This window comes from Archocentrus centrarchus, chromosome 24 (assembly GCF_007364275.1).
Source record: "Archocentrus centrarchus isolate MPI-CPG fArcCen1 chromosome 24, fArcCen1, whole genome shotgun sequence".
NCBI classification, from domain to species: domain Eukaryota; kingdom Metazoa; phylum Chordata; class Actinopteri; order Cichliformes; family Cichlidae; genus Archocentrus; species Archocentrus centrarchus.
In genome coordinates, this window is record NC_044369.1 from 10,727,486 (window position 1) to 10,746,005 (window position 18,520).

The window sequence follows — 18,520 nt, forward strand, 5'->3', positions numbered from 1 at the left end:
ATTTCATCTTTTGTACTGGAATTACACATGTATGTTATATTTTTGTCTGTTTTCAAGACTTAGAACAGCTTTTATAATGCTTGTATGATGCTGAATATTTATCAACTGTATTATTTTATAATAATATAGCTTAAACTGCAACAAATGTCACACAAAGTGGTAAAGAAAAAAACTGTAGTGAGTCACATCTCAATAAACAGGAAACCTATAATACATAGCTAAATTATTTACAACAAAATGTTACAGCACAAATAGGGGTGTTTTTATTATAATAAAGACTATGAATGTACATTTTTCCATTATTTTAGCCAACAACAAAAAAAGGGCACCGGTATCATAGTAAAACATGTCTAGAATGCTAAAACCTGGGAACACAGGGTCTACATTATGGTGTTTATACTTTCAGTGGTGAACAAATGATAAATGATGTCCTCAATTCTTTTCATTCAGTTCACATCAAATGAAACATATTGTTGTTGCCAAATACATTAAGATGACTTAATAAAGCAGCTACTACACGCACAAATACATAGTTATAAATAATATGTTTGTATCCTGTTGTTCCACAGTGCTAGGCAACTTAATACCCCCCACACACACACACACACACACACACGCACACACACACACACACACACACACACACACACACACACACACACACACACACACACACACAGGAAACCACCTTTCCTCCATTCACATCTGAATGACTTCAAATCTTCCAAATCCTTTCCTTCCAGTGCCCTCACCTGCCATGGTCTTGTTTAAATCATGTCTAATGTGACATACACAGTCTTAAGTGGTGTCTTTTCTTGCTGTTTCACTGAAACTAGCTTAATCTGTTTAGTGGCCCTTGGGACCGGACTCTCCACAGAACTTTGACTACGATAGGGGTTGACTGGGCTGCCCTCTGAGGAAATTAATGCAGTGGACTCTCCAGGAGAAGGAGGCATCACTACAGGTTCTACAGGACTTTCATCCTGCAAATGTGGAGCAAGAGTCATGCCTGAGTTTGTGTAGTCCTCTGTGTAGTCACTGGCTGTGTTAGTTTCAGAGCCTGTGACTAGTGAAGGCGTGCTCTGAGAATTTTCTGGGTAAACTGTGTCGCAGGGGCTTTCAGATGGATTACTGAACGGCTGGAAGCAGATCCTCTGTGGATAGAAACACATAATAATAAATAATAAAAAGCTGAGATGGGTTCATGCAGCTTTTACATGTATAAACACTCAGTCCTGGGCTTGTTTTTGTGGCCATGAAAAGCTGCGCAGTACATGGGCATGATTAGTGAGCACAGAACCAACACTGAGGACCTCTGGAAGATTGAAGACATTAAAGAAGACAGTAAATGAAATAATAAATTAGTTCATGACAAACCCCCCCCAATCTATGACAGAAGCGAGTGTGCTGTTCTAGAAAGCAGGTTCAACAAACTTTGGGTTATTAACTCTGAGATGGGAAACTCCGGGAAGGCTGATCAGAGATCTGAAACAGCCCTGAATATGTTCACCCTGAGATAAGCATGCATGAGTGAAGAAGGAACAACAGTGAAGATCTGAAAACAGGATGAACCATGGCAACGAGTAAATAAATAGCAGCACATGAACGCATATCAACAAACTTGAATTTCAAGCTGGAATTCCAGCAAAGTTTGCATTTGATTTTTAAATCTAATTCTTCAGCTGTAACCTGACAAAATACAGTCGACAAAAGCGGAAGATAAAAATATGGAAACATTTAAGACATACTTTACTCATGGGCCTGTGGTATTATGTAAGCCTGGTCAGATTTGACTGTTGGGTTTTCTCTGTATTATTGTAGGGTCTTTACCCACAATACAAAGCGCCTTGAGGCGACAGTTTGTTGTGATTTGGCGCTATATAAATAAAATTGAATTGAATTGAATTAGATTTACTTAGGTGATTATGATGGAAAATATGTCAAGGAACGCTCAGACACCGTGCCTTTCAAAATGTTGCTCGACACCATTTGACTGTATTCCAATGCGTGAGCATGTTTCAACATTGAGTGCCATCAGAACACATTCAGGCTCTCTGCAGACTGCATTTAAAAGCTTTAAACTAGAATCTTAAAGTCCTTTTGGCCTCATTTTCACCCAAATATTGATGTGAAATAGAAACACTTCACAGGACTCTGTGCAGTCCTCTGAAAAAAAAAAAGAACAGCCTCACTGATCCCACAGGAATGAAGTGTATATGTTGCAGCTAGCTGCTGCTAATCAAGTGCACTGGATTAACTGACCATCAACAAGTCTGAGTACCTCTAGAAATGCAGAAGTTTTGGCAATTTGCTAGTCTGGAGCATTCAAATGTGTGCTGACAGTATACCACAATCCACCTAGCACCTTTCAAAATGTTGCCAGCTAATTCACCCCAAAGTCAGACCTTGTGATGCTCAGAAAAATTGCAACTGCCATTGCATTGAAATGTGCACGTACACACTTGGTGAATTGATTCTAATCTGCTGATAAGTCTCTTTTACACTGCTGGAACTGCAGCTACTAGAATGTTCAGAAAACCACTTTTCAGAACAGCTACAGCTATTAATTATTTTCATTATTATTCATCTGGCTGCTAGATCCTGGCAAATTCCTTTCTGATTAAATCACAGGTTCTTCTCTACAGATAAAATAGCAGTAAATGTGCACGATAAATAACATCGTGCAGCGGCTTGTTTTGTTCAAAACAACAAAGTCAAAGATATTCAGTTTGCTATCATACAAAGCACAGTAAAGCAGAAAATCCTCACACTCCTCACTGAACTAATCATATTACTGATAGTCCTTTTAGCAGAAACATTCACTATATACTATATATACTATATTCACGTTCACTAATATATATATATATATATATATATATATATATATATATATATATATATATATATATATTTTCATGTATACACACACACACACAGATGGAGAAAAAAAATCTGAAAAACAGGAAGTAAAACTTAAGAAAACAAACAAAGAAACAAAGACGGTAAAACAGGAAGTAATAAAAAACAATAAAATGAGAACAAGAACCAATAACACCACAAAAAATTCAGTAACTAGACAAACTCTGACATTTAAAACACGAACTACATTTCAAAATATTCACACCCCCCCCCCCCCCCCCCCCCCCCCCCCCCCCCCCCCCCCCCCAAACTCCACTATTAGACCCCAAGGATAATGACACCGTCTTCACCTTTTGCTGATTTTGCGCCGCCCACACGCCCACAGAACTGAGAGATGGATTTGGCACCGGCTTGTCTTTGAATTTCTTCCATCTAAATAAATAACACACATCACAAAGAAGAAAGATTCTGTAGCCAGAAATTTAATCTAAATGTGATGACAGTGTCTTAACATCACAGTGGCCTGGAAATATTTTTGGTTTAGTGTTTTCATTTCAAAGGAGACCGAATAACATCAGCGATGACAAAAAGGAGAACGAAACTTACTGAACAGCAAAGCACAATCCGAGAAGTAACACGAGGATGATGACGATGGTTCCAGAGACAATGAGCACTGTAAGGAGCCGCGGATCTGTTAAAAACAACATAGGTGATATTTCATTAGTTTCTTGAGCACAAAGATAATTCACTTTTTCAGAACTGTATTGCGGACTGGGTGTTCCTCCATAAAACACTTTTTTTTTAATCACTAACTGGATTTGTGGCGTTTTAAGTAACTAGCAGTACAACAACAAAGTAAAAAGGCCATGGCATCTAGTTTAATTAATATACTGGTGTAGTGAGTCATAATGTTAGTGGTTTGGATCGTAGTTCTCAGCATATCAACAAATATTTCGACACTGAATAACCGCTGGCTGCAAGCCTTTCTCAACATCTAGTCATGGTTGAAAAATAGTTCCAAAATGAGATGAGTGGACATTAAGACCTCTTGACTTTCATCTCAGAACGCAAGGGTGACTCAAACTCATGACCGCTTGCTCTATGGCTCACTTCTCACCCTAATGAACTAATCGACTTCACTCTCAAATACTTGCCTCACATGGTTTATAGTGCTAATTTAAAATTTACATGTACATAAAAATAAATAGCTTTGAAGTGTTGTTTATATGTATATATAGCTTCAGTAATTATAGTCTGTGTGCAGTCATGCGGGGGGGAGGGGGGGGCACTTCTAAGGTTTTATATATCAGGACATAATACAAAAAATATCTAGTCCTTACAGGATCTTAGAATTAGGTGAATACAACCTGAGATGGCCAGCATCACACATGACATATCACGCTGTGACATTATTTGACAAAAACTAAGCCAAAAAAAATGCAGAATCACTGTGTGAAAAACTAAGCACACTGCATGATTCAGTGGCTTGTAGCAGCAATAATGTGAAGCAGTTGTTTTCTTCATGACTTCAGTCTCTCACATAATTGTGGAATAATTCTGTCCTGCTCTTCTGTACAGCATTGCTTCAGCTCGCTGAGGTTTGTGGCTATTTATTTATTCATAGCTCTTTTAAGGTCAAGCTGCAGATGTCAGTGTGGTTGAGGTCTGGACTTTGACTGGACTATTGCAACACTTTGATTCTTTTCTTTTTCTTTCATTCTGTTGTAGGTTTGCTGCTGTGCTTGGGATCATTGTCCTGTTGCATGACCCAGTTTAGGCCAAGCTTTAGGTTTTGGACAGATGGCCTCATATTTGACTCTAGAATACTTTGGTATAGAGAGGAGGTCATGGTTGACTCAGTGACTGCAAGATGTCCAGGTCCTGTGGCTGAAAAATAAGACCAACATTACACCCCTGTGTTGACAGTTGATGTGAGGTGTTTATACAGATATGCTTTTTGCCAAACATGACAATGCGCATCTCATTTGTCCAAAATACACTGTTCCAGAAGTCTTGTGGTTTGGTCAGATTCAGCTTTGCAAACCTAAGCTGTGCTTTTTAGTGAGAAAAGGATTTCTCCTAGCAACCGTGCAAGTTTTTGTTGTTCATCTGAGGTTGTATTTACCTCATTTTAAGACCTGCTAAGAACCCTGTTACTTTTACTATATCCTGATACATAAATCCTTAGAGTTAAAAGAGGATGTACTTTCTATTTAACATGACTGCATGTGGAGAAGCTGTTATGTTGCTGTCTGTTCACAACTAATTAGTAACCACAATAGTTGTTAGTGTTTTGACATATTTTATTGGAATCGATTTTTTAATAACTAAGTATGACGGTCATCTCTGCCATCAGGAAATAAGTGCTGTCCTGGATCTCAGAGCAGTAAAACTCCTGTGGCATCCTACTTCTGACTTTCAGGAATGTTTCTATTTGTTTGGATCCTGAGATACATGCCTAGGGAACTGTTGGAAACCACAAAGATCTTGGATCAAAGCCAAAAAAAAAAAAAAAATCTTTCTCCATGGCCCATTATGTTTCAGGTGTTAACGTTTGGCACTGATGTCAGGATCAGGATGCTCTGAATATGGTTAGGAGTCAAATGTGTGTATGTGTGTGTATTTTTTTTTAAAGCACTGTAGCCAAACACAGGTTCATGATAGGTAATAAGAGTCACAGTTTTACTTAACTCACAAATGTTTGATTGGATTTAAATATTTATCTGAAGGTTGGGGGGAAAAAAAGGACTAAAATGAGAAAAAGTGTTTTACTTATGGTTTAAACTTTTGGTTGTATTTCAATTGATTCCCCACCCTTCACACTTTCACTGTAAAGTGAAACAACAATCTTATCTGGTCTGACGTGCCAAAGCATGATTGTGATGCTGATTCCAAGCTGATCAAGACGTATCAAGATGACTGGTTGTGTGACAGCAAGATAAACTGCTCACAGGCTCATTCTGAATCATTCCTTCAGGCCCGAACACTTACAGACTACTCACCAAATTTTTTGGTTGTAAATTTCCTTTCACTGCTTTTGGTTCTCCCGGTCAGAGCTGTGGCATTGACATAGACGGTGTATTGGGTGTCTGGATTCAAGTCTTTCAAAGAGACATTCTTTGTTTTGCTATCCACAGAAACATCTGGAAGAAAACCATTAAAAAAATATCATAAACATAGTGTTAAAAAAAAAGTCTGCAAACTTCACACAAGCGTGCGGCATGCTTACTGAGCACTGGTCCGTTCTGGCCCTCGTAGTAATAGACCGTGTAGTTGATAACAGCACCACTGCATTCACTCTGTGACGTCGTATCCCAGCTCACAGAGGCACTTCGGTGGTCAGCTTCAACTCTGATAGCAATACCGTCTGGATCTGTATGAACCACATTGACAACATCAGTGTAACAGCATGAAAACAATACCGTTTCAGAATCATGTTAAAAAATAAATAAATCTGAATGACATACCTCCAAATCTGGAGCAGACCTGAACAGCTTGTGCGCTCTGACCTGTCTTGTCATCAATGAGGGGGGTTACTGTGATGTTGTATGGCTTTTTGTCCAGAAGGTCTGTAAGAGGGGGAAGACCAGTCTCAAAATTGATGACAGAGAACTAGCAATTGACTGTTCCAGCCTAATGAGGCCAGAAATTCTTCTTTTACTGTTATTTCTGATTAGCTTTTAGCCACGCAGCTCAAAAGTGAGTATGTGCATCACTTCAAGGCCACTGCTTTAATGTGCTTGATAAACACATTAAAGTGTATTTTATTTCATTAAAGCAGTATTTATGTAAGTCTATTTAGCCTGGCCGTTCCTTTGCTTGTTTAAAGAGAACCGAGCATAAAACAACAACGCAAACTGCATCTTGAGTCACAGTTCTCAAGAACTAACAAGCTCTTTCTGCATAATGCATAATGCATTACGGAGCAGCCTTTAATGACTGTCTCAACTGTCATGTCCATTATTTGCCACACCCATGAACTTTCGATGATAAGATCTAAAAAGATAAATGGATCGTGTCTTTGCCGATAAAAAATCTGCATGACTCAGTTTCTAGTCACAAGGCTCCCTTGGAATTTATTAAACATTCATCAGTCAATCCGTCATCAATTTACCAAACAGTGTTGCATTAGTGTAGCTGCTCTCCTTCCAGTAGTATTGACCTCCATTGTGGGTCCAGTCAATCACATACTTGCTGACAGGCTGCACAGGAGCCTTCCAGCTGACCTGAATAATGTTGTCATTAGATGAGGTCCGGATGTCGGTAACTTCAGGAAGGCCTGCTGATTAGATCGAGTGAAAAGAAGCAAATTGCTTGACAAGACAGCAAAGCCTTCATCCATTAAACTGAAGCAAACTGATGCATAAATTACGACTGCCCATTAAAAATGTTCACTTAATAGCATTTAAACGTACTCTCGCTGACGGCTGGAACATAAACTGACTTCTCCACATGAAATCCTTTATCGTGGGAGACTGTGAGGGTTATTCTTTGTGCATCTTGGTTTATATCCACATCACAAGTTGTGTTGCCACATAACTTAGAATTCACTCCAGTCGTTTGGTTTATGGTGTATTTAAATGTGCCTTCACACGTTGAAGGAATAACCTGTGTGGATAAGCTCGTCAGATCAAGAACCGACACAAGGAGCAAAAAGCATGAAATAAACACAGAGAGCATAAACACATCTGCTGTTTAAAGACAGCAGTGAGATGTTTCCTTACCATCCACATGACATGAACTTTTCTGAGTCCATTTTTTCCCAGTTCAGACACTTTTCTCCACAGGTCCACACTGACACCCTTCTCTGCAAAAGGTTGAAAAGCGAGCAAAACAATTATACACACGCAGCAATATCATGATGTTTGAAAACTGGCAACGGTTTTGGCCTAAAGCCAAGAAAGAAGAAAGCAGGATCACCGTTCACACATAGAATAATATCCTGGGGCTCATAGTAACCGCTGCAAACAACTGTGTGTTTATAGTGTGCAGTTCCATCATCTATTCACTTTCTTAACTGCCTGTCTAATTCAGCGTCACAGAGGACGCTGGAGCCTATCCAAGCTTTCTCAGGGCGAGTAGCAGGGTACACGTCTGGCTGATCACCAGTCCATCACAGGCTAAATCGTTTTTAGTAATTCTAGTCATAGAACTTGTAGACTGACCATCAACTTTGTGTTACCTGCCATCAGTTCTTTAACACTGCTGCAGTACAGACTAAACTTTTGACTTTGTATCAGGTGTTTCTTCACATTCAAGTCCCAACCTGCAACTGAAATGTTTCAGATTTCATTCCTTTAACATTCCTTGTTTCTATTCTCTCCCAGGGCCTCAAATAGAGTAATTGTTACAATTACATGTTAAAGACAATTTGAATTAAGCCTCAGTAACATATCAGTTTGGACACGCTCACCCAATCATATGAATGGATAATAAGTTGGCAGTCCTCGTTGGTTTTAAATGCAATGTCATCATTTTTGTTCTTTATCACTAAGGTCAGCTGAGTGTACGCTCAGTTAAACTCGTTTGGAGTGACTAAATTATGTCGGGTGCACTCAGATCTTACTGTGTGGTTTGGTCAGATGTGATTTTTCCTTGCTCCAGTCACTCCAGAGGGCGTCCTCCAAAGCACAGCGGACTGAAAATGTGTAGGTACTGCAGGACTCCACATTGTTAATGAAGATGGACCAATGACGTATGGTAGCTGGTATAGATGTAGAAGTGTTTTCGATCTCATTGCGGTCACACTAGAAGAAACGTAGGTTTCTGTTAGAAACATCTTCAGTTCCAGTAAATACTCAAGCATTTACTAAGAGTCACTACATTAATGATAACCCACATGTTAAAAAATAAATAAAGTTTTATAAAGACTTTTGTTTGGCTAAATTGATTTTCCAGGGGGATAAAAAAAAAAAGGGGGGGGGGGGGGTTCTGGCTTTGGAAAGCCAGAATCAACCCCCACTGTAGCTTTAATTTCCATTTTTGTCAGGAGCAATAAAATACACAAAGGATGGGACTCGGCTTTTAGATACTCTAAAATACTTTTCTTGCAATATGTCAATACTACGTCAAATGTAATCTATCAGCCTAATGTTTCATTTATTAAAAGTACTTATTTTAAAGTGAAAAAACCTGTTTGAGTTTATCAAAATGTGTAACTCTGAACAACCTACTTATAAACTATAATTGATTTTTATAAATAAGATTTGGCTGTAAATGTGAAGATTCTTTTTTTTGGGGGGGGGGTGTAATTAAAATCAGACTTATAATATTAATATTATAATATCTTTAATTCTTAGTATAGACATTTACTTTCTTATCATTTAAGTCTTTATTCATATGGAAAATCAAATCAGTATCAAAATTAAATGTCAGTAATATCTTAAAATGGAGAAAAAAGGACTGTACTAAGAAATCAAGTATGCCAGTTAATTATGGCTACATCTTAAATATTAGGCTAAAGAAATATCGCATACTACATATTTATTTATTTTCTCTTTATTTTATCCTGACTAACACAGAGTATATCTATTATGAGCAGGCCTATATATGATTTACAGGTGAACTGATGTTGCCTTCAGCGATGCAGAAACAATAAACTGCGGAACTCACATGAGTTTATTGCAAAGAAAGGTAGCTGTCATGCTAGCTGTGCGGCAATTTTTTTTCATTCCTGCATTCCTCAAATACTGCTTCTACAAGGCACTTGCCAAAATTCGGGAGGGGAATCAGTTAACTCTTTAACGGGTTTAAAGTTCTTCAAAAAAATTTTCTGTGCATCTGCCAGGGAAAGGGTTAGGGTTTGAGACACGCCAATGTTTCCTTACCTCTACAATTTCTCCTTTAGCTGAAACCTGAAAGTGTGGGGGGAAAAAAAAAAGGCCCCAGTCAGCCATGAAGGGTAAAAAACTGACAAACATATTGCCAGAAACATAAAGAGCTTGTACACCTTATTTTCACTACGGTCTACACAAATTGTCATTTTCTCTGACCAAACAAATACCTAAAGATAGGAGTTGTCTGCTCTCTACAAGTAACACGTAGGTCAAAATCTTTCTTGAAGAAGGTTTTCCACTTGACGGGAATTTTTAAATGAATCCAGGCACATATTGGGCAATATTTTGAAGCATTAATGCTTCTAACTAAACTAACTTTCTCAAATGCAGAACTATGAAATAACACTGAGATAAATCCCATGATTCAGTAGCTTGTAGAACCACCTTTAATGGCAGTAACATGAAGCAATTGGTATCTGTATGAATACCAGGTCTTCAGTTCATGGAGGTTTGAGGCCATTTATTTATACACAGCTCTCCTAAGGTCCAGCCGCAGCATTTTAGTAATTCTGTTGTGGATTTGTGCTTGAGGTCATTGTCCTGTGACATGACCCCAGTTTAAGCAAAGCTTTACAGTAGATGTCAGACAGACAGCCTCACATTTGACTCTAGAATACTTTGGTAAACAGAGGATTTTGTGGTCAACTCAATGACTGCAAGGTGATCAGCTTCTGTGTCTGCAAAACAAGTTCAAATCATCACCCCTCCACAACCGTGCTTGACAATTGCTATGAGGTGTTTGTGCTGATGCTGTGTTGGGTTTTCACCTAACGAGGTGATGTCCATTATGGCCAAACATTTTCACTTTGGTCTCATCTGTCCAAAGGACATTCATTGTGGGAACACTGCAGGATTATGTTAACACGCACCTGAGTGCTCCAGACCAGAAGCTTCTACTTTTATAGAGGTGCTCACACTTGCTGGCAATCAGTTAATCTAATGCATTTGCACAGCTGCTACCCACCCTCTTAATTCCTGTGGAAGCAGTATGGCTGTATGTAGTTTCTCACAGGACTGCACGTATTTTCTCACAGGACTGCACTGAGTCCTGTGAATTTTTTTTTTTTTCACATGACTGTAGATGGAGATGACACATTTTCGTGACTTCCTTTTTTAATCTTTTCTTCCTGGCACGAGGCTGATGTAACCTTTGGTTCAGTTATTGTTTGATTTATGAAAATTATGTAACTTGTGATCATTGTCATTGAAGCCGTTGTGTTTAATTCAGCATTCTTTTGGCAGTTTCATAACTGATTCTTGTTTTCGCCACAAGGTTGCCAGTTGCGCATGTTTGTCAATGAGAAACGTACCTTACTGCATCTGACTTCACAGTCACATGGGTCTAAGGGAGATAATCGTTTCCAGCTAACGACGAGGTGCCCTGGGTTTTTTTCTGTCACATCTAGTTCCTTTGGGCGAAGAGTTTTCACTGAGGTAAAGAAACAGTGGCAGCATCATTAAAACACAAAATAACATTAACACATATTAATAAATATAGTTTTTACACAATGTAAATTATGTCACTCACAGATGTTACGTAGCTTAAATGTGCAATTGTCAGAGAAAACATTCCAAACATCAGTGTTGGCATTCACCCAAACAGTGACACTGTCAGTTGGAGAGGCTATGACTTCTTTAAATGTGCATTTTGTTTCCTGTGACTTGCAGTGTAGAATCATTTCACGCTCCAAATGAAAAAAACTGAAGGAAAAACATTTTTTCTTTTAAATACATGAAGAAACAGTAAAACAAAGAAAAAATAAATGCATAAGAGGAGGAAAATACAGAACCTACATTTCTACAGTATAGGTTACTGCCACTGAGAGATGCATTTGATGCTCCCATGTACATGTGAGGAGGTCTGGCACACCAGCCTCCTCTTGATATGTGTGATGCAAGGTGCATGATATATTTCTGGGTTTTGCTGCAGAAGAAAAATCAAATTATTAATGTCATACATTTCATTTTGCTCCGGGAACAAAAAAAACCATATCAATGTTAGGAATATAAGAAAATGACTTCTCACAGTATGTTCCGATGGTGGTGCCTCCAATGACTTGGTGAGTCTTTGCGCTATGGCACTGCAATGTCGCACTGGGGTGAGTGAAGTTGCTCAGTGACAGGACTGTGTGTGTGGAGTTCAAAGTTTTTGACAGGCTGTTAAATTTCACGTTGTTCAGTGTCCAGTAGATTTTGCCATCAATACACGAGCTCTGACACGTTATCGTGATGCTCTCTCCCACCTCAATGTACTTATCTTTAGGGAAAACGTTGCAGGTGTTGTTTTGCCCTGGAGGAAATGATAATTTTATTAAACTGCCCGCTAATTCTTTAAGTCAGTGGTTCCCATCGTATGGGCCGCATCCCCCTTGTTGGCCACGAAGGTACAGCAGGTGGGCCACAGCACTCTTGACTTTGGGAACCACGGCTTTAAGTGATGATAACATTGCAGAAGAAAATAAGATGTTTAAAACAAACCTCTTGCCTCTATAACAAAAACTGGAATGAGCAGACAGTTAGCTTATGTTAGCAAATAAATAAAAACAGGAAAAACAACCTTCTCATTGATCTTGTTCGTGTACTCCCCCCCCTTTTTTTGTATTTAACACGCACTTCCCGTTGTATAGAGGGTTTTTACACTGGTGTCAGGCTATGTTTCAATCACACAGTGATGAACCAGACATTGTTTTCCCTTCAGAGGATAAGAGACTATATAAGGTGTGTCAACAGTTCAAAATAAACATGAGCAGGATTTGAAACACAAATCCTCCTTTCTTTGATGGCTCTTTCTGTAATTTGGAAACCAAGCATGCTGCAGCACAGCACTGTTCATGCCCAGGTTAGTTTTCTGACCTGGAAAGGCTCGTGTCACTGCTTATTCCATCCAGTAAATAAGTTCCTCTTAAAGGATGACGCTGTATTTTACTCCCAGCTTTGACAGGCTCTTTCCACGTAACACTTAACACCTGATTTATTCATTGATGAAAACAACATCAGACAATCAACAGTGACTCAGATTTTTGCTTCTGATGAATGTTTAACTGTGATTTAGCTTGATAAGATCTGGTGGCTGAGTCATCAAAGCAGAATGCACACATCCTCAGGATATTGAGCGTTTTTTATTGTCTAGATTATACATGTGGCTCTTTACTTCAGATGTACTGATGAGCCATGGGGGGAAAATTACAGGTGTTACAATTTAACTGCACTAACTGATGAAAAATGGCCTGGTAGATTTTTGTGTAGACTAATAAACCAATGGGTGGAGGTAATTAATGCTGAGATGAGATGGGTCGTCACCACACGCAGTATGAAATATAGATGTGCCTTTCAGGTCTAAAAAGTGAAGCTTTAACCTTCATTCTTCTTTAATTAGTGTTTGGGCTTTTTTAATTTTCTTGGATAGGAGTAGAAAATAGACAGGAAAGTAGGGAGAAAGCGAGGGCGAATAACCTGCAGGAAATGACCCAGGGCACAATCAACCCCCGGCCCCTGCAGCCTTTTGCCATACTGGTCACCTTGCTACTGTAACAGATTTCAGAACATCTCAGGGGGGGAATTCACAGTCACTATTGTTTCAAACAATAAGGTCAGCCACTGAACTTGGCGACACAACACTTCCTGTTGCTGTTCAGCAAACAGCTGCAGGTTTAAAGCTTATAATCTGAAGCAGCCACAGAAAGACTTAAGTTTGCATTAGTAGTACATGTACATGAGCTCTTCAAGACACTTTATTACAACAACAGCAACAACATAAAAAGCTGACGAAGCAATGAGACTGCTATATGAACAGGACTACAGGCTACAAACAGTGGCCGCTCTTATGCCATCACTTCCAGTGACTGCATTTCCATTATTTGACATTTCTTTCTCAGAAAATTGGATCCCTAGCACTCTGACTCATTTGTAATGACTGGCATGGTTCCATATATAAGCATTTGCTCTGAATGACTTAAAAGCTTAGAAAGCTTAGAAACAGCAACAGTGAGTCAAGTCTGGTCAACGGTTTTAAAAAAACAAACAGTCTTCAACTGAAGATCAGAGGTCACATATCAACAGTTACTACAAAACTTTTAACAATCCATACACCAGCTTTTTTAAGTTTGATGTCTTTATGGAGTCTGGATAATCTATTATTAGACCTCCTGCTTGTTAATCAAAACTATTTTGTCTGAAACATACATAGTGCAGTCGTGCATCAGGTTTGACTCAAGCTGCTTTTCTCTTGGGTATGTGCATATGTACACTGCTCCCTGCCATGACTTTGCCCACAGTTTCTACAGAACTTATAAATCAGGATCGATGCGGTGACTTGACAGAAGCACAAAAATATCACATGAAATTACGTTCATATTAGTTTGATCTAACCAGTGAGCGTTGCAAGGGAGGCCAGCTGCAAGCCCATCTCACTGCTGTTTTACTTGAGTTTGTCCATTTTTATACATTTCTTGCTTACACTCCACTACATACCAGAGAAAAAGTGTGCTAGACTTTTCTTTTCTTTCTTTCTTTTTGTTTTTTTTAAGGTATGCATTTTTCAGATTTCATAAAAGTTCAGCTTAAAAATAAAATGCAAGATTAAACCTGTTGTTCTCAAGATTCATGTTTGAGACCCAGAGAACAACAATCAGAGGAAACTCTGGACCGTTGAAAGTGCTTTCCCAGACTGGCAAACTACTGGGACAAACCTGTAGTTGTTGATGAGTACTTCTACTTTGAATAATTGAAGTACATTTTACTGATAACTTTATTATATTTATTTAATATACTTGAACTTATCCAAAGGGATCAATGTTATAGTATGTTATAAAGAAAGGCAGTGGATAATCAGAGACGTTTCCACCATAGGTATAACCAGCTACAAAGGAACAAATCTGTTAATAAAGTCTTCTCACTGCATACGTTTATTATTTCTTTCTATCTCCCCAGCCTCGTGGACAATATTTAGACAGATATTTTTCCAGATGTCCTGCATGTGGAAGATTTGTTGATTTTCAGTAATCAGAAAAGAACTGTCAAGACATTTCACCAGGCTCTGTTCACTTTGGTTAAAAATTAGGTGTTTTATTAAAGCACTGGAGCCACATATGACTATCATCTGACTGAATTCTTGCTTTTAGAACAAAAAGGAGTTATTAAAGATATTCTTAAATTAAAAAAAAAAAAAAAAAAAAAGATCCCATGCAAAGCAAATGTGCTGTTTCAAATAATAATAATTTAAAATGCTGAACGAGTGAAATAATTTTAGGGCGTTATGCTGGAAAATTGTAGCTAAATTAGGAAATTCTTCTCTAAATAAAACACCCATGCAGAAGTAGTTACCTTTCTGTACTGAAAGTAAAACAAAATGGGCATTTCCCATAGCGTCCAGAACTGCATTTAACTGGTCAGTATATCTGGAAATGTTTTCAACATGTTACTTTTTCCTAATACACGACACATAATATAAATATATATATATAAATTTCCTTACCAGCACAAATGGATGAGATTCCAGCCAGGATGAATATAAATACAGAGGCATACATCCTTTTATCCCGTGACCTCAGACAAATCCGCTTTTTAAATGCACTTAGAACTGACAGTTATTCAGCTGCTCCACAACACGAAAGCACCCCAACAGCTCTTACCGAGGTTGTTGCGACAAACTGCACCCTACTCCCCGCTACATTTTCCTAACTAACGCTTTGTTTCAGCCATCATGTAACAGGAACTGAAGCAAACCCTGAAAGAAACGGGAGGTATTACCCAACTGGAAAGACAGACAGATAAAGAGGAAGTGAAGTAACTTGTCGACTGCCTGCAGATTTTGATTATTCCAGCATGTATTCACGCAGCGGCCCGAAAGGAGCGCCGTTATTTATTATATCCCCTCCCCGGCTCCGGAGACACGCGAACCACACGTGACCTTCGGTAAACCAGATAATCAATGTATGTGGGTATCATGAGCCTGGGTCTAGTGACCCAGGATTTTCAGTTGGTCTTTGATTTCCTTTTGAGCTTCCTTTGTTTAATTTTCTGCATTGCTGTGTTATAGGTTGTGTCAGCCTTTCTTACTTTCATTACTTTTCAATCTTGTAATTGTTTGGTTATGTTGTGGTTCCTTCTGTGCCTCCTCATGTGTCGAGTCTACGCTTTTGTTTGTTCACTTTGTTTTATTTTGATAGTCTTCTTTTCCCTGTGTGTTGGGTTCTATTCTGCTCCCCTTCGCCATTAGTGTTATTTTGTTGACCTGTGTTCCCAGCTGCCATCATCAGCCTTCTTGTATTTAATTCCTGAGTTTCCGCTGTTTGTTGTTGTGTCCTTGTCATCTGTTCCTGCTGTGTGGCTCATGTCCTGGATTCCAGTCTATGCGTTTGCTCATGTTTAGATGAGTGAAGTCATGTTTTTGTTAGTGAGTGGAAGTTTGTGCTGCTGGCTCCTGACTAGCCCTTCTTTTATTCTATGTCTGCTAATAAAGCTTACATTTAAAATTAAGCTTTTTGCCTTGGGTGCATTGGGGTCCTCTGCCTTGCCTTCCACAGCATTACATGACAGTGGGAAAGGTAAGGATGCAGTTAGCAACAATGCTCAGGTATGCTGTGGTGTTTAAATTATGCTCAGTTAGTACTGAGGGGCCCAAAGTGTGCCCACACCATTGCACTATCACCTGCCTGACCTGAACACAATCCGAAAGGAGCCATGCTTTCATGTTAACGCCAAATTCTGACCCTGCCATCCAATTTGCAGCACAAATCAAGACTCATCAGACCAAACACTGTTAGAAAATGTTCTGTTCTAATTGTATTGTAAAAGTTTTTAAACCAACTTGTTTTAAGGCAGGGTACACTGCAGGTTTATCACAGGGCTGCCATAGAGAGGCAGACAACCAGTCACAGGTGTTGCTAATTTAAAATCACAGTTTAACCAATTAAGCATGTCTTTGAATGTGGGAAGAAGCCAGAGTACCTGGAGAGAACTGGGTTCCTGCTGAGTGGAGACTATACTAACTACTGCACCCCTGCATGTCAAAATGCCAACTATGAAACATCAAACAGCTTAAGGGTGGACAGAGCAGCATGCTTTAAGGTAGTCTGTTACCCCAATAATGTCCCCAACACATCTTCAAAATGTTAAGGCTTGGTTAAAGTTTTAACCTTAGAGAATATTATTTGAAATGATGAACATCAACATTCCCTTCTCTCCTGGGTTATTTGGGTAACACTTTACATTTACATTATTTTAAGCATGTAAATGTCAGTCTGTTCATCCTTAAATTCTTAAATTGGTTGGTTAGGTTGGCATGAAGTGGTCCTCTCCCACAAAAAAAACAAAACACATTACCACATTACCAACTGGTGACATTGTGACAACATTGCTCTGTGGTTGCAAAATAACCAGATTACGCTGAGACTTTTCAGCAACATTGCCGTTGTTATAGAACAACGTAGATACAATGCGTGTGTGTGTGTGTGTGTTTTTTAAACTAATGTACATTATACTAAAGTTGGGGTAATGTTTTTTTTATATAACTTTATGAAATGCAATGTTGTGAGAGCATAAATGTAATGCATTCACAATGTTACACTGCAGAAACAGGGCCAGTCATTTTTATGTTAGTATTACATAACTTGAAATATTAAGCAGAGAAAACAGGACGTTATCACTATGTTGCCTAACTACATTTTGTTTGTAGAGTCAGTTGCTGAATCTTCATTTAATGACCTCATGATTTTAACTCTAATGCCATCAGACCAAAATGCCAGCTTTGGTGACTGTAGCACATTGCATATTCCCAGGGAATATTTAGGATAATTTGGGGCCTGGGCAAAAATTTCAAATTGGATATTTCACAGCGAGAAAATTTCTTCAAACTTTCCTTGCTTCTGGGGCTAGCATAGTTTGTTTTCCATGTAGGATTCTCTCCAAGTATTCTGGCTTCCTCCCAAAGACATACACATAAAGTGGTGATGTGAGATGAAAAGCAATAAACAATGCCAGCTTGGAATGAAAAATTTGGTTTTGTTTTAATTTTTTTACAATTTAACTGCAGGAAACAATTGGTTGGATGAATGAACTTTGGTTCCAAAAAGTAGAGGAGGCTTTCTGATGAAACTAAATAGTTGAATCCATCCCGTGCTGGACTCAACTTCAGAGAACAGCTAATTGAATCTGTCGGACTGCTACTGCATACTGAGAGTCACGTCTTTACCCAACAAAGAAAGATCAAAGAATCGAAAGAAAAGGAGAGAAAGTAGCAACTAAGATAAGTCTGTTGTTAAGAAATTTAAATTAAAAAAAAAAAAAAAAAAAAAGGTGATCAGAACACAACTAACAGGTTAAGAACTACCTAGCACAGCCTAGCACTGATGCAGGGCCCTTAATTTCAGAATGAAGAGAGAACAGATTTCTTAAGTTTTAATGCTTCACATTTTTTGGCCATCATCCTTTTGGAGCATTACACTGTAGGTCCAGAAAGAGGACTGTTTTTTTCTGGGTCTGCAAATGAAACACGTATTAGTCACAGCTTACAGCACACACTCTGCATGTGTGTATGAGAGAGCAAGAGAGAGACAAAGAATCTAAGTTAGTTGTCATGTTTAGGCTTAAGGAGGACTCAAGGAGCAGACTCTACAGGCTGACTGCAGTTTTACAGTGTTTTTCAAAAAGCAATAATGATTTCACTGAGGGAAGTTAAGTGTTTGGACTTCTAGTTTCTCAACAGGGGTGCATATGGGAGCTCTGCCAGAAAGAACATGTTAGGAACAGTCACAGTGAGTTTGAAGTTATTTTACAATATTTTAAATCAGTTCTGAGTCCTTACTTGTTTGTTTCTTGGACAG

The 18,520-nt window shown here is 38.7% G+C and overlaps 1 protein-coding gene across 1 annotated transcript; it reads right to left on the minus strand.

The window, feature by feature from the left end:
* LOC115773952 (interleukin-6 receptor subunit beta-like) lies at positions 1-15,584 on the minus strand. Its single transcript, XM_030720911.1, is given in 17 exon segments — positions 1-769; positions 771-1,154; positions 3,213-3,294; positions 3,469-3,553; positions 5,865-6,005; positions 6,092-6,235; positions 6,330-6,431; positions 6,977-7,141; positions 7,278-7,470; positions 7,587-7,669; positions 8,429-8,609; positions 9,690-9,716; positions 11,009-11,127; positions 11,227-11,399; positions 11,493-11,622; positions 11,725-11,988; positions 15,172-15,584. Coding segments are annotated over 17 exon segments (2,349 nt in total). The 5' UTR covers positions 15,227-15,584; the 3' UTR covers positions 1-748.
* Between the last annotated feature and the right edge of the window lie 2,936 nt (positions 15,585-18,520).